The following is a 12,013-nucleotide window of genomic DNA, read 5'->3' on the forward strand; positions in this document are numbered from 1 at the left end:
TCCAGACTCCAAGTCCAAGCAGCAGAACCTTAACACTTGACAATTAAATGGGATGGGGGGACACGTACTGGATACCTACTGTGTGCTCACATCCAGTCCTCACAACAATGCTGAGACAGGAGGAGACCCAGTTACAAAGGTCAAATGACTGCAGATGCTCTACAACCTAATGATTAAGCTCTTTTTTGGCATAAGGGGCTTTGACATTTGACTATCTGGATTTGAAGCCTGACTTTGTTATTATTAGTTGTGTCAGCTTGACAGGCTAATCTCTTTCAGCCTCCATTTTCTCATTTTTAAAACAAGGATAAAAATATATATTTAATAAAGTTGTTGGGTAATTAAGTGTGTGTGTGTATATATATATATATATATATAAAGTTTTAGAGACTGGTGCAAAATAAGAACTCAGGAACTACTGTCTCTCATTTAGACTGTGCAGCAGAGATTCGAGTCATAAGAAAAGAGCTCTTGGGGCTGGGGTTGTGGCTCAGCAATAGAGTGCTCCCCTAGCATGGGCGGGACCCCGGTTCGATCCTCAGTACCACATAAAAATAAAGGCATTATTTTTTTTAAATTGAGCTATTAAAAAAAAAGAAAAGAGATCTCAAGACTCTGTCTTTTATCCAACACCTTATTGCTCACTCATACCCCCTCCCTTTCTGAAGACTTCTCACTTTGCCCTCCCTTCACCCTGGAGCAGACCCCTTCTTGCTACCTACTCCAACCAGGAAGGTTAGTTTTCCCTGGTTTCTTTGGTTCCTGTACACCTGCAAGACAAATCCCAGAGAAAGGGCCCACCCATGGGCTGATGTTCACTACTGCTTGATGGTCCCAACTGGGGAGGTGGGGGTCCATATTGAAGTAGTGTCATTCATTCGTTGGTTCATATCTATTATGTACCAGGCATTGAAGTAGGTACTGGGAATGCAGTGTTAAACAAAAAGGACCCAATATGCCTAGTTTAGGCAGAAACAATAATAAACAATTATTTTTTTGAAAGGAAACCTGGAGTGGAGAATGATTTTAGACCCAGAAAATGGCACATGTTGCACAGGGAAGGGTCGTCCAGAGTCCCAGTCTAGGAGGGTGTTAGTTCTGCAGTGAGAGGTTGGCAGGAGCTGCCTAGGGTGTGGGAGAGGCTTTGGGCACCTGAATCTCCACTGAGATGCTGAGGTTATTTCCAGGGTTAGTTTGTTGTCTCTTGTTTTGCAAACAGCACAGCAGAGCCTCCTCCACACCCCCCCTTCCCCCGCCAGCCTGAGGCTATTTATTCCTAGTGACAAGCCTGAGGATCCCAGGGGAGGTGGCCTCAAGAACCTGGAGGGGCCCCATGTCCCTGGCAAATGCCAGTCCTCTCCTCCCTGCTGGGCACAGGGAGGAAGCCTGAGAGTCAGAACTACAAAGGTTTCCTCCCATCTCTTCCACCACCCTGAAGTACCCTATACCCTCACACCCCTCCCTGAGAAGCCCAAAGATCATGGAGCCAAGGATTAGGGTCTCCCTGGGTCTCAAAGATCAAAACTATTCCTGGGCACTGTGGATACAAGCAGGACTCCTCAGTACCAGGATGCAGGAGGAGGTTTGTGTGGGGGTGGGTGGTTACCAAGTTTTGTTACCAAGGTTTTTGCCACTCCGAGTTATGGAATAAAGCTCTGGGAAGGTCAGGCCTTGTTGAGTGGGCAGGAAGGGGGAACCTCTCTTCATTCCCTTTCCAGAAAATACCTTGCTACCACTGACAGGGCCTTAAAAGCAGTGTCAAGGGCTGGGGATGTGGCTCAAGCGGTAGCGCGCTCGCCTGGCATGCGTGCGGCCCGGGTTCGATCCTCAGCACCACATACAAACAAAGATGTTGTGTCCGCCGATAACAACAACAACAAAAAAAATAAATAAATAAATATTAAAAAAAAAAAAAAAAAAAGCAGTGTCAAAACCACTCCCCCCCCCGCCCCCAGCTGTATTAAGGCTACCTCCATAAACTGGGGTGTAGTTAATTCCCGGGGGTGAACTTGGGGGGGGGCAAGTGAGGGGCGAACACAAGGAGGCGTAAGGGCTCCTAGTCCCCAAATGCATCCCGGTTTGCACCCCTTGCCTGGGGTGGAATACCGCAGCCTCCCGCTGCAGCAGGGGTCGCGGCGCGGAGCAGGAGGGCACCGGAGGCTGCAGGGAGGGGCGGGGCGCGGTGGGGCGGGGTCCGGGCCGCGGGGCAAGCTGGAGAGCCAGGTTGGGCCGAGCTGCCGGGGCTGGGGCGGCCGGGGCTGGCTGCGCGGCGGGGGCGGGGTCTAGCCCAGCGGCGGGCTGGGGGCCGGGGGCGGGCTCCGGCGGGGCGGGCCCGCGCGCACTTCCTCGGGAGGCCTGGGGCCGCGCGCCCACTCGCCCACACAGTCGGTCGCAGCCGGCAACCTCGCCGCGCTCGCTCGGCTGCTCGGCCCGGCCAGCAGGTAGGAGCTGCTGAGGGACGCCGGCCCCCGGCCCCCGGCCCCCGGCCCCATCCGCGCCGCGTGCGCCCGCTTCGAGGTGAGCGCCCCACTGACCCGGCTCCCAGCCCCAGCTGCCGGCCCCCGCACTCCGCCCGGGCGCAGCTGCCCGCACGGGCTGAGGACTACTGGCCCGCCGCCCCTGCCCCTGCCAGGTGCGACCGCGGGCACCATGGACGCTCCGAGCCCTGGAGAGCACCCGCTGGGACTGCACGGCTCCGGCCCGGACCACTGCGAGAGTGGGGCGGGGGAGGGGGCCAAGTTTGAAGTGGAAAAGCCGGGGAGAGACCGGGGAGGGGGAGGGTTAGAGAAACTGAGGCTCCCAGAAAGCCTGCTGGGGCGAGAGACGACTGAGACCGGGACAGGAGGCTAGAGACCATTGAAACAAGGGCAGAGACTGGACATACAGAGTTGCCCAGCGACCGACCTGAGGCATGGGGCAGACCCGGATTTTGTGCAGCATTTTAAGAAAAAGTATGCATATGGCCCTTGTGAACACATAGCTAAGGCTCCTGCCAGGGCCTTGGAGGGCCTTGGAGGCTGAAGTTTTGCTACTTTCCTGCTAAATCCGCCGCTCAGATCTACAGAGACTGGAGAAAGAGACACTCAGGCATGCAGAGATGCTAAGAGACAGAGATTTGGGTGCAGAGACTGAGAAATGGAGGTGGTGGTGACTAAGACACTCAGCCCTTTAGAGACGCTGAAAGGCTAAGCAAGACTTGGGTGTACAGGAGACAGAGATCCAGGTAGTGGAGGCCCCACTGGGAGAGAGCCGGTCAGAGATACAGAGTTATGTATCTGTATCAAACATAAAGAGACCAGCCTAAGTGTGCCTGACACAAAGATGTTGAGTGGAGTCAAGCTAGGCACAGAGACTGAAAGTTACTGGAGGTGGAGAGACCTGGGTGCACTGACAGTTCAAAGACAGACCCTGAGAGATCCAGGCCTTTAAGAGTGAGAATCAAGGCTTTGGGAAAAGAGACTCAGCTAACCAATCCCCCATGAGGCAGAGGACCTAAGTCAGTAAGACCAAGATCAAGAAGTAGCCTCATGCATGCACACAGCCACCAAGACAGCCTCAGCTTATTTTTAAACTCTAATCTTGGAAGAGCTGCTTCAGCCCTGGGGGACCCAGGGTGAATGAACTGTTCCTCTCCTGTCCCCAGAGCAGCTGCCGGATCCTATTCCCACCCCCTTTCCCCTAAACTGCTTTGACTTCCAGGCCCTGTAGGGGAGGAAGGGGGAGAGCAATTTGGGGTTGGTGCCTGGGTACAGGGGTGGGGGTGGGAGGACTTTAGTTTTTCCCCTAAGTCTCCTGTCAACTCCTGGGAGTTGGGGGAGGAAGCTATTTGATTCTGACTCACAACTGTGGGGCCTGGCCAGGGTCCTCCTGGACAGTGAGGAGGGGGGACAAAAGGATTGAGCAGTTGGCATGGCTAATTGGAAAGGCTTCTGGTTATCTTCCAATCACAGGGCTGGCAGCTGGGCAGGAGAGCCAGGCTTTGGTATATATCTCTTGCTTTAAAAGCTGACCACCCCCTCCACCCATTACCAAACATTTCTAGAGAGAAGGAAGAGGAAAGGGCTCCAGGCTGGACTGAGAAGACCTAAGATCTGATACCTGAGCAATCTTGGCCATGCCCCGCCCTGTCTCTGGCCTCCTTGTACTCCACTATAAAGTAGGAGCAATATTCTGTTCTGCTTGTCTTTTGTGGGAGCTAATGAGGTGATGGTGGGAATGTACCTTGTGGAGCGGCAGAGTAACAGACAGGTGTGTACACCTGTGTACCTGCATGAGCAGTGTTACAGTTATGCTCACTGGAGTCACGCTGATGGCTGGTCTTGGTGGTCACCTCAGTGAGATCCGTGAGGCTGGGACCTCCTATACTCTGTGGGCCTACACAGGGAAGGCCCAGGTCACATCCCAGACTAGTTCCCTGACCTAGGCCTGCATGAGGCCTTCTGTCTGACCACGGTACAAGTGAGGGGCTCATAGTAAAAATGCAAACAGCTGCCATTCACTGGGGACTTATCTACCAAATGCTCTCCAAAGATCATCACATGTAAGCCTGATGACAATCCTAGGAGGGAGGGAGTAGCATTATCTCATTTGACTAGATGGCCAAAGAGACTCCCGGCACTTAAGTGACTTGCCCAAGGTCACAGTATTCAAATCCCAGGCTTTTATTTAATAGCTCAAGCCTCTATACACTGTACACCATACTGTTATCCAGCCGTTCTAAGCTGCGTATGGTATGTGTGTCTAGGTCTGGTGGAGGGATGTGTGTGTTGGTGAGATTAAGGGTTGAGAGCCATCCTGCAGATCCAGCAGTCTCCCCTGAACCTTATTCCCTTAGCAGCCAGGAAGGAATACAGGACTGGCTTCCCGCTCTCTTTCAGACCCCAAGCTTTGCCAGGGAGAGGGGGAGGGAGAAGGATGGGCAGAGACAGGTGGGTCTTGATGGTGCCCTTCACTGTGTCCTCACCAGAGCCCAGCTGGAAAGACCAAGAGAATGGGGGATTCTGGGAAGGAACAAGCCACACCCATACCCTATTTGGGTTCCCCTGTCTCAGAGGTGACTGACTCCCAGGGGCGGATCCAGGGCTAGCCTGGGCCTGGAAAGGTGGTTGCTATTGCCAGCCATGCCAGGAAGAAAGGAAAGGGCCCAGGGTACTCCCTGAGGGACACTTGGCCACATACCATCTGCGTGGCCCCCTGCTGCCCAGTGGCTGACAGCCCAGGCAATCCTTATATGCCAGCCAAAGTGGCAGGGAGGGACTGAGGAGTGGCAACCTCCACCCTACAGCATAGCTCCTACCTCAGGAGTCCCACTGTGAAGATCCCAGCTCTGGTGGCCTTTAGGCCTTGCCTGGAATGTGAGCTGGGTGTTCTCCCGCTGAATGGAAGGGAAGTTTCAAACACAAGCCCCAGAGGAGTCAGTGCCTTCAGGCCTGGGGCATTTACTGGCGCCTGAAGTCTGAACTCCAAGCCAGAGCAACACTGTGGGTGAGAATTTCCCACTGGGGTGGCTGAGAGAAGGGCTTTTCCTTCAACTTGAGCCAGAACTGCCAGTCCATAGTGTCTCCTGGGGAAGAGAAGGGGGTTGGTGGGTCCCTTTGTAGTCTTATCTGCAGCTGTGAGAACATCTCCTTCCCATAGGTCCTGGTGGTTCCTCTCCACCACCTGTAATCCCAGCCCCTAGAGAGCAGGCCTCCTGGTGGAGGAGGCCAGGGGTAGCGAGTTCTGACTTTGGGCTGGAGACTGGCTGTGGAACTAAGGGACTGGGAACCCCACTTCCCAACCGGCCCCCCCACTCCCCATGCTCCTGTTCCAGAGGCAGCTGTGTGGATGACCTCATCCCACAAACATGCTTTGTTCCTGAGAAAATGGAAAGTGTCTGAGGTTTGGTTGGGGGGCTGGGTGTCTACAGCAGTGGCTCTCAGGGTTCCCCTGGTCTTATTCCCCACCGAAGAGGGGGTCTGACAGAGGAGAAAGGTCTCCACTGGCTCCTGCCCTCACCCTCTTCTCCCCCACCTCTACCCTAAGACTCAAACCCGAGACTCGCAAAAGGTAGGAAAAGGCTGTCTGTGTGGAGGGGAGAGGATCATGAAGGGGGAGCAGATCTTGGGGCCTCGAAGAGAGGACACCAGGAGAGGTGCCTGGCAGGAAGTAGCACGGGGCCCGCCGGGGTCTGTCTCAGTTCCCCTCTGCTTCCTCATCCATCTCATTTTCCTTTTTTCTCCCTTTTGCTGGCAAATCTGACATCTGGCCCTCTGTGCTGCCACAGCTGCTGCAGATGTTTGCAGCCAAGGCTGCCCAAGCTGGTGTGACCTGAGACACAGCAGGGGTGGAGGGGGGTAAGGGCAGAGTGTCCAGCTGGGGAAGCTCAGCTGAGTCCAGCTTGCAGGATTTCCTTCCTGCTTACACCCTAAACTGTGCCTCTCAAGTTCTTACTGCTTGGCTGATTCTGCTGGAGAGAGGAGGACGCCAGCCTCCACCATTCTTCCGGCCTCTACCATTCATCTGTCCAGCCTCCTTCTAGCATTCCATTGTTTCCTGTATGGGGGAGGGGGGCAGAACAACCCCAAGCTCCCCAGTTCAGAGCTCTAGTAAAGTTTCCTTTATCTACTAGAGTCCCTTTCTGGAAGTCAGGAGGTGACTGCTGCCCCCTGCTCCTGCCACCCTGGAAACAGTAGGGACACACTGGAGGCTAAACTCAGTCTGGGGCAGGAAATGAGTCACTGACCCAGGAAAAGCCCCCTCCCCCTATATCTGCCAGGGCCTAGATAAAAAAACAACTTCTGCTTCCTGGTTTTTTCCTGACCTCTTCCCACCCCCACAGTCAAATACAGAAATAAAAATGCAAAACTCCTAGGTTCCCAGAAGCACCCCTTTCCCCATCCCTACCTGCTCTGTGTGGCATTTCCTATGCTTGGTCTCTTTTTTTGAATGCAAAGAGTTTTTGCCAAGGGCTAAGCTAGGGCCCCTCTAGGTGACCCCTGCTCCACCTTGTGTTCCCAACAGGGCTCACGCACATCACCACCATGAGCGAGGCATTTGATTGTGCGAAATGCAGTGAGTCCCTGTATGGCCGCAAGTACATCCAGACAGACAGTGGCCCCTACTGCGTGCCCTGCTACGACAACACTTTTGCCAACACCTGTGCTGAGTGCCAGCAGCTTATCGGGCATGACTCAAGGGTAAGGACCAGACTAGGCCTGGCAGGAGTTGGGTGGAGGCTGGTGGGAGGGGGCAAAGGATGGATCCACCAGGCTTGGGCACCAGTGCCCCTGTTGTGCTCCCCACAGGAGCTGTTCTATGAGGATCGCCACTTCCACGAGGGCTGCTTCCGCTGCTGTCGCTGCCAGCGCTCTCTAGCTGATGAGCCCTTCACCTGCCAGGACAGTGAGCTGCTCTGCAATGACTGTTACTGCAGTGCCTTCTCTTCACAGTGCTCTGCCTGTGGGGAAACTGTCATGCCTGGTATGTCCCCATCGGCTCATCCTGTCTGGAAACTGGAGTGCCTGACATCTGGGTAGTCTTTGTACATCCTGTCTGATACACACACACAGACTTGACATTGGTAGAGACCTGCACACACGGCTTATTCCTAGAAATTTAGTGTGTGCAGGATCTCTTGTGCCTGAACACTCTGTGCCTGAAGCTTACTGTGCACAGGGATCAGCATCTCTGTGGCTGCACATAAAAACTTGGCAGGTGCAGAAACTGACCAGATTGGTACCTTCCTAAGGGTTCAGTGTGGGCTGGACCATTAGGCCTTACACCTGGGGTAGTATCATGTTCAAACAGACTGACATGCTTAATACACACCTGGGGGCTTAGCATGTATGAAGATCTGCATATTTGGTACATATAGGAGCTAAGGATGTGTGAGACTATCATGTCTGGTGCATTGGGGCTTAGTGTGCGCAAGGATCAACATGTATGTGGACCTATATGTTTAATAGCTGTGTGATGACTCAGCATGTGTGGAGAATGGCATGCCTAGAACTTACAAGGACTTAGCATGTACTGAATCCATCATATCCAGGGCATTAGAACTTCATGTAAGCAAAGATTTGCTTGCCTAGCATTTGTGGGCTCTTGTGTACATGTTAAACTGTCTCTTCTGGTGTATGAGGGTTTAGCATATGCCAAGACAACATGCCTATTATGTGGAGGTTTGATGTGTGTTAAGATAGTTATCTGAAACATAAAAAGGATTAATACATGCCCAAAAACCTTATTTATTTATTGGTGCTGGAGATTGAGCCCAAGGGTGCTTCAACACTGAATTACATCCCTAGTCGTTTTTATTTTGAGACAGGGTCTTGCTGAGCTACTAAGAGGCTCACTAAGTTGCTGAGGCTGACCCTGAACTTGGCAGTCCTCATGCCTCAGCCTCCCGAGCATTGGGATTATAAGCATGCACCACTGCTCCTGGCACCAAAACACTTTTGACCAGTTTTGGAGGCTTAGTACATACTGAACTATACATATCATGTCCAGTGTTTGGAGAGAGGTTAGCATGTGCAATATACATTATACATAGTGGAAGTCTTGCTGCATGTTCCTGGACACCACCCTACTCAAGCCATGGGAGCAATGGGGACATCCTGGCGGGGGCAAGCGGGTTGTGGAGCAGAGACTGAACCTCAGGAGCTTGAAACATAGCCTCTGAGTGGGACTCCTGTTCCCCACAGGGTCCCGGAAGCTGGAGTATGGAGGCCAGACGTGGCATGAGCACTGTTTCCTGTGCAGCGGCTGTGAGCAGCCACTGGGATCTCGTTCCTTTGTGCCAGACAAGGATGCTCACTACTGCGTGCCCTGCTATGAGAACAAGTTTGCTCCTCGCTGTGCTCGTTGCAGCAAGGTGGGGGCTATGCCAGTGGGCTAGGGGTAAGACCTGTTGTGGGTGGGAATTCCCACTCTCCCCCACTGAAGGATGCTGCCCCCACAGACGCTGACCCAGGGTGGAGTGACATACCGTGATCAGCCCTGGCATCGAGAATGCTTGGTCTGCACTGGGTGCCAGACACCCCTGGCCGGGCAGCAGTTCACCTCTCGGGATGACGATCCCTACTGTGTGACTTGTTTTGGAGAACTCTTTGCACCTAAGTGCAGCAGCTGCAAACGCCCCATCACCGGTGGGACAGGTGGGTAAAGTGCAGGCAAGGGTGTGGATGTGGTACTGGGTGAGGCTGAGGGGCAGGACTGCCCCAGATCAGCAGAGCTAACCTCCAGCCTCCCTGCAGGACTCGGTGGAGGCAAGTATGTGTCCTTTGAAGACCGACACTGGCACCACAGCTGCTTCTCCTGTGCCCGCTGCTCCACTTCCCTGGTGGGCCAAGGCTTCGTGCCGGACGGAGACCAAGTGCTGTGTCAAAGCTGCAGCCAGGCAGGGCCCTAAGCCAAGGCTCCTGGGCCTGGGCTTTCCCAAACCAGGGCTCCAGGACTTTGGCTCCTTTTCTGAACCACTTAAGACCCAGCCCCCCCCAGAATGGGGTTTTCCCTGGGCTCCAGGATTCAGTATCCTTACTGGTACTCCCTGACCCAGGTCCACGAATCTGGGCTCTTATGGAGCCTCTGTGATTCAAGCCCCGCTTTCCAAATTTGGAGTCCAGAACTGGGCCCTCTCCCCTAAAACCAGGGTTCCCAGACCAAGATCCTTTCCCAAACCAGGGCTCCATAAATCAAGACTTCTCTACATAGATTTTAGGTCTCCTACAGGTGCCGAAGTCGTCCTCAAAAGTAGGCTACTCGGACTGACCCCACCTCCATCCTACCCCTTTCCCTAGGGCTCCCGCTATCGTGGCAGATCAGATCACTGGTTAGAGGGTCTTAAGGTACTGAGTACTTCCCAGCCCGTGTCCACCAAGCATGTTCCCATTTTATTTTAGCTCATTTTGCCCAGAGATGGGCAGAGGGGGATTTGGCTCACCCCCCTTCCAGATTCTGCAATAAAGCAGTGTGTGGAAGCACAGGCCTCAGTGTGTTTGTCTGGGGATAAGAGGGTAAAGGAAGCTTCCTTTGCAGACTAAAGCTCTTCTAGACTTCTTGAGGGGGATGTCCGGGGGCAGGTTATGGAGAGGGAAGTCTCCCCAGGAAGGGGATCCCCTCTCAGCTACCGCCCCTCTCTGACCTGCCTCCTCCCCCGCTGCTGCTGCTGCTGCTGCTGCTGGGTTTTTTTTGTGTGAAGAAGGGAGGGATTCGGGGAGATCCCAGACGGCAGTGGGATTTCTTAGTTTGGTACACATCGACCCCTCCACTAACCCTAACAATCCTGCATAAATCCTGCAATATGAGCACTAGGTCTTAGTCCCCAGTCTGGCCCAGACCCTCAACCCCCTTCCCCCTCTTCCCCAGGATTAGCGGGGGCGGCCCGGGAACGCTCGCGGCCGCACGTTTTTTGCCAAAAAAGGCAAGGATGCAGCTGCACGCGCGGCGGGAACATCTGGATCCGATTCCCAGTATGAATGGGTCATGGCCCCGCCCCTTGCCCCCCACCCCCACCCCCGTGATTCAAGGGAGGAGGCGGGAATGAGCGACGGGGGCTGTCCCCCGAAGTGGGGAGATGGGGCGGGGCGCTGCTCCGCTCTCCTGGCGTCCGACGCCCCAGCTCCAATCCCAGCGTCCCCGCGCCCCCTGCGGTTGCTGGCCGAGTTGGGCAGTCTGGCTGCCCGAGTCAGGTATGCGCCCAGGTCTAGCCTGAAGCCTCCCGGGGTGGACACCCTGGACCCTGCGGGGAGAGGCCCGGCCGGCCCGCGGAAACCGCGAGATTGTTTAAATGTAGTGTAATGCGGCGGACGTTAGTTACGACGTGCATTCCACAGAGGTGGAGATGGTTCCCAGAGTGACTCGTCTAAAGTCACACAGGTAGTCCCCAGAGAGCCTGGATTCTAGTCCGCTTTATATTGTCTCCCGGGCCCAGTTAGAGTCAGTTCAACAAATCTTTATGAATGCCCAACGCCTGTTTGTAATTAATAATTGTAGTTTTTACTTTGTTGTTTGTTTCTCTGTTCCCACTGGCCTGAGGACTGAGCTTGCGCCTGCATTGCTCACCCCTCCTTCTCAGCTCCCGGCACTTACTACATGTTCAATAAATACTTGTTAAGGAAAAGCAGTCCAAGCATAGAAAACAGCTGGTGAAAGGCCTGGAGGCCTGAAAACATCTGGTGCTTTGGGGAAGCAGCAAGTAATTGCACTTGGAGGAAGTGCCAAGAGAATAAAATGGCAGGCTGAGCCCAGGTCGTGAAAAGCCAGATGCCAAGCTAAACAGACCTCACCCTGTGGATAAAGCAGCCAGTGGAAATGTTTAAGCAGTGAGAGGGTCAGAGTTTTAGAGAAGATCACTCTGGCTGCAGCATGAATAACAGATGAGGGGGGTAATATGAGCAAGTCTGTTAGGACAATAGGACAGTGGGTAGTGGGAGGTCATGAGGTAGGTAGCAAGAAGGAGAGAGACAGACTTGGTGATTGACTTGATGGAGTGAGGATAGAAAAGCGTATAGGGGAAGGACAGATTCAGATCTAAGGCCTAGTGACAGAGAATGGCATTGCTTAGGTGATCCACCTACTTAAGAGTTAGATGTACAACTACAATACTCTTTCATTTATGTCAATATAAACATTTTTAAGATTTAACATGTCAAACCCAATTTATTTTTAAATTGAGGAAGTAACATGCATATGTTAAAGAAAAACAACAACAACTTGATGCTGTACTTTGGGTGGATACAAAGAAAATTTCCTTCCCATACCAGATCCTCAAATATAATTTACATACCAGATCCTTCCCATACCAGATCCCACATATAATTAAAGTATAATTTACTTACCATAAAATTCATCCTTTTTTTTTTCTTTTTCTAATATAGTGGGGATAGAACCTGGGGTGCTCTACCACTGAGCTACATCTTCAGTCCTTTTCAATTTTTGTTGTGAGATAAGATGTCTGGCTAAGTTGTGGAAGCTGACCTTGAACTTGAGATCCTTCTGCCTCAGCTTCCAGAGTTGCTGGATTAAAAGTGTGCAC

The 12,013-nt window shown here is 53.2% G+C and overlaps 1 protein-coding gene across 7 annotated transcripts; it reads left to right on the forward strand.

The window, feature by feature from the left end:
* The first annotated feature begins 1,518 nt into the window (after nucleotides 1–1,518).
* Nucleotides 1,519–9,961, forward strand: Fhl3 (four and a half LIM domains 3). Of its 7 annotated transcripts, none has more exons than XM_076860707.2 (7): nucleotides 2,322–2,517; nucleotides 4,043–4,156; nucleotides 7,003–7,178; nucleotides 7,287–7,461; nucleotides 8,682–8,851; nucleotides 8,939–9,134; nucleotides 9,234–9,961. In XM_076860707.2, the coding sequence occupies exons 3-7, from the start codon at nucleotides 7,023–7,025 to the stop codon at nucleotides 9,386–9,388; spliced, it is 852 nt and encodes a 283-aa protein (XP_076716822.1). In that variant the 5' UTR covers nucleotides 2,322–2,517; nucleotides 4,043–4,156; nucleotides 7,003–7,022; the 3' UTR covers nucleotides 9,389–9,961. The 7 variants fall into 7 exon arrangements, with proteins under 7 accessions (XP_076716827.1, XP_076716822.1, XP_076716825.1 ...); XM_076860710.2 differs by having other exon boundaries at nucleotides 2,322–2,441; XM_076860712.2 differs by lacking the exons at nucleotides 2,322–2,517; nucleotides 4,043–4,156 and adding an exon at nucleotides 1,519–1,582.
* The last annotated feature ends 2,052 nt before the right edge of the window (nucleotides 9,962–12,013 follow it).

This window comes from Callospermophilus lateralis, chromosome 7, assembly GCF_048772815.1.
Source record: "Callospermophilus lateralis isolate mCalLat2 chromosome 7, mCalLat2.hap1, whole genome shotgun sequence".
Taxonomy (NCBI): Eukaryota; Metazoa; Chordata; class Mammalia; order Rodentia; family Sciuridae; genus Callospermophilus; species Callospermophilus lateralis.

Coding starts and splice junctions, on each gene's coding strand:
- Fhl3 (XM_076860712.2), top strand. CDS start 7,023: ATGAGCGAGGCATTTGATTGTGCGAAATGCAGTGAGTCCCTGTATGGC. Junction 7,179..7,286: donor TTATCGGGCATGACTCAAGG/GTAAGGACCAGA, acceptor TGCTCCCCACAG/GAGCTGTTCTATGAGGATCG. Junction 7,462..8,681: donor TGGGGAAACTGTCATGCCTG/GTATGTCCCCAT, acceptor TGTTCCCCACAG/GGTCCCGGAAGCTGGAGTAT.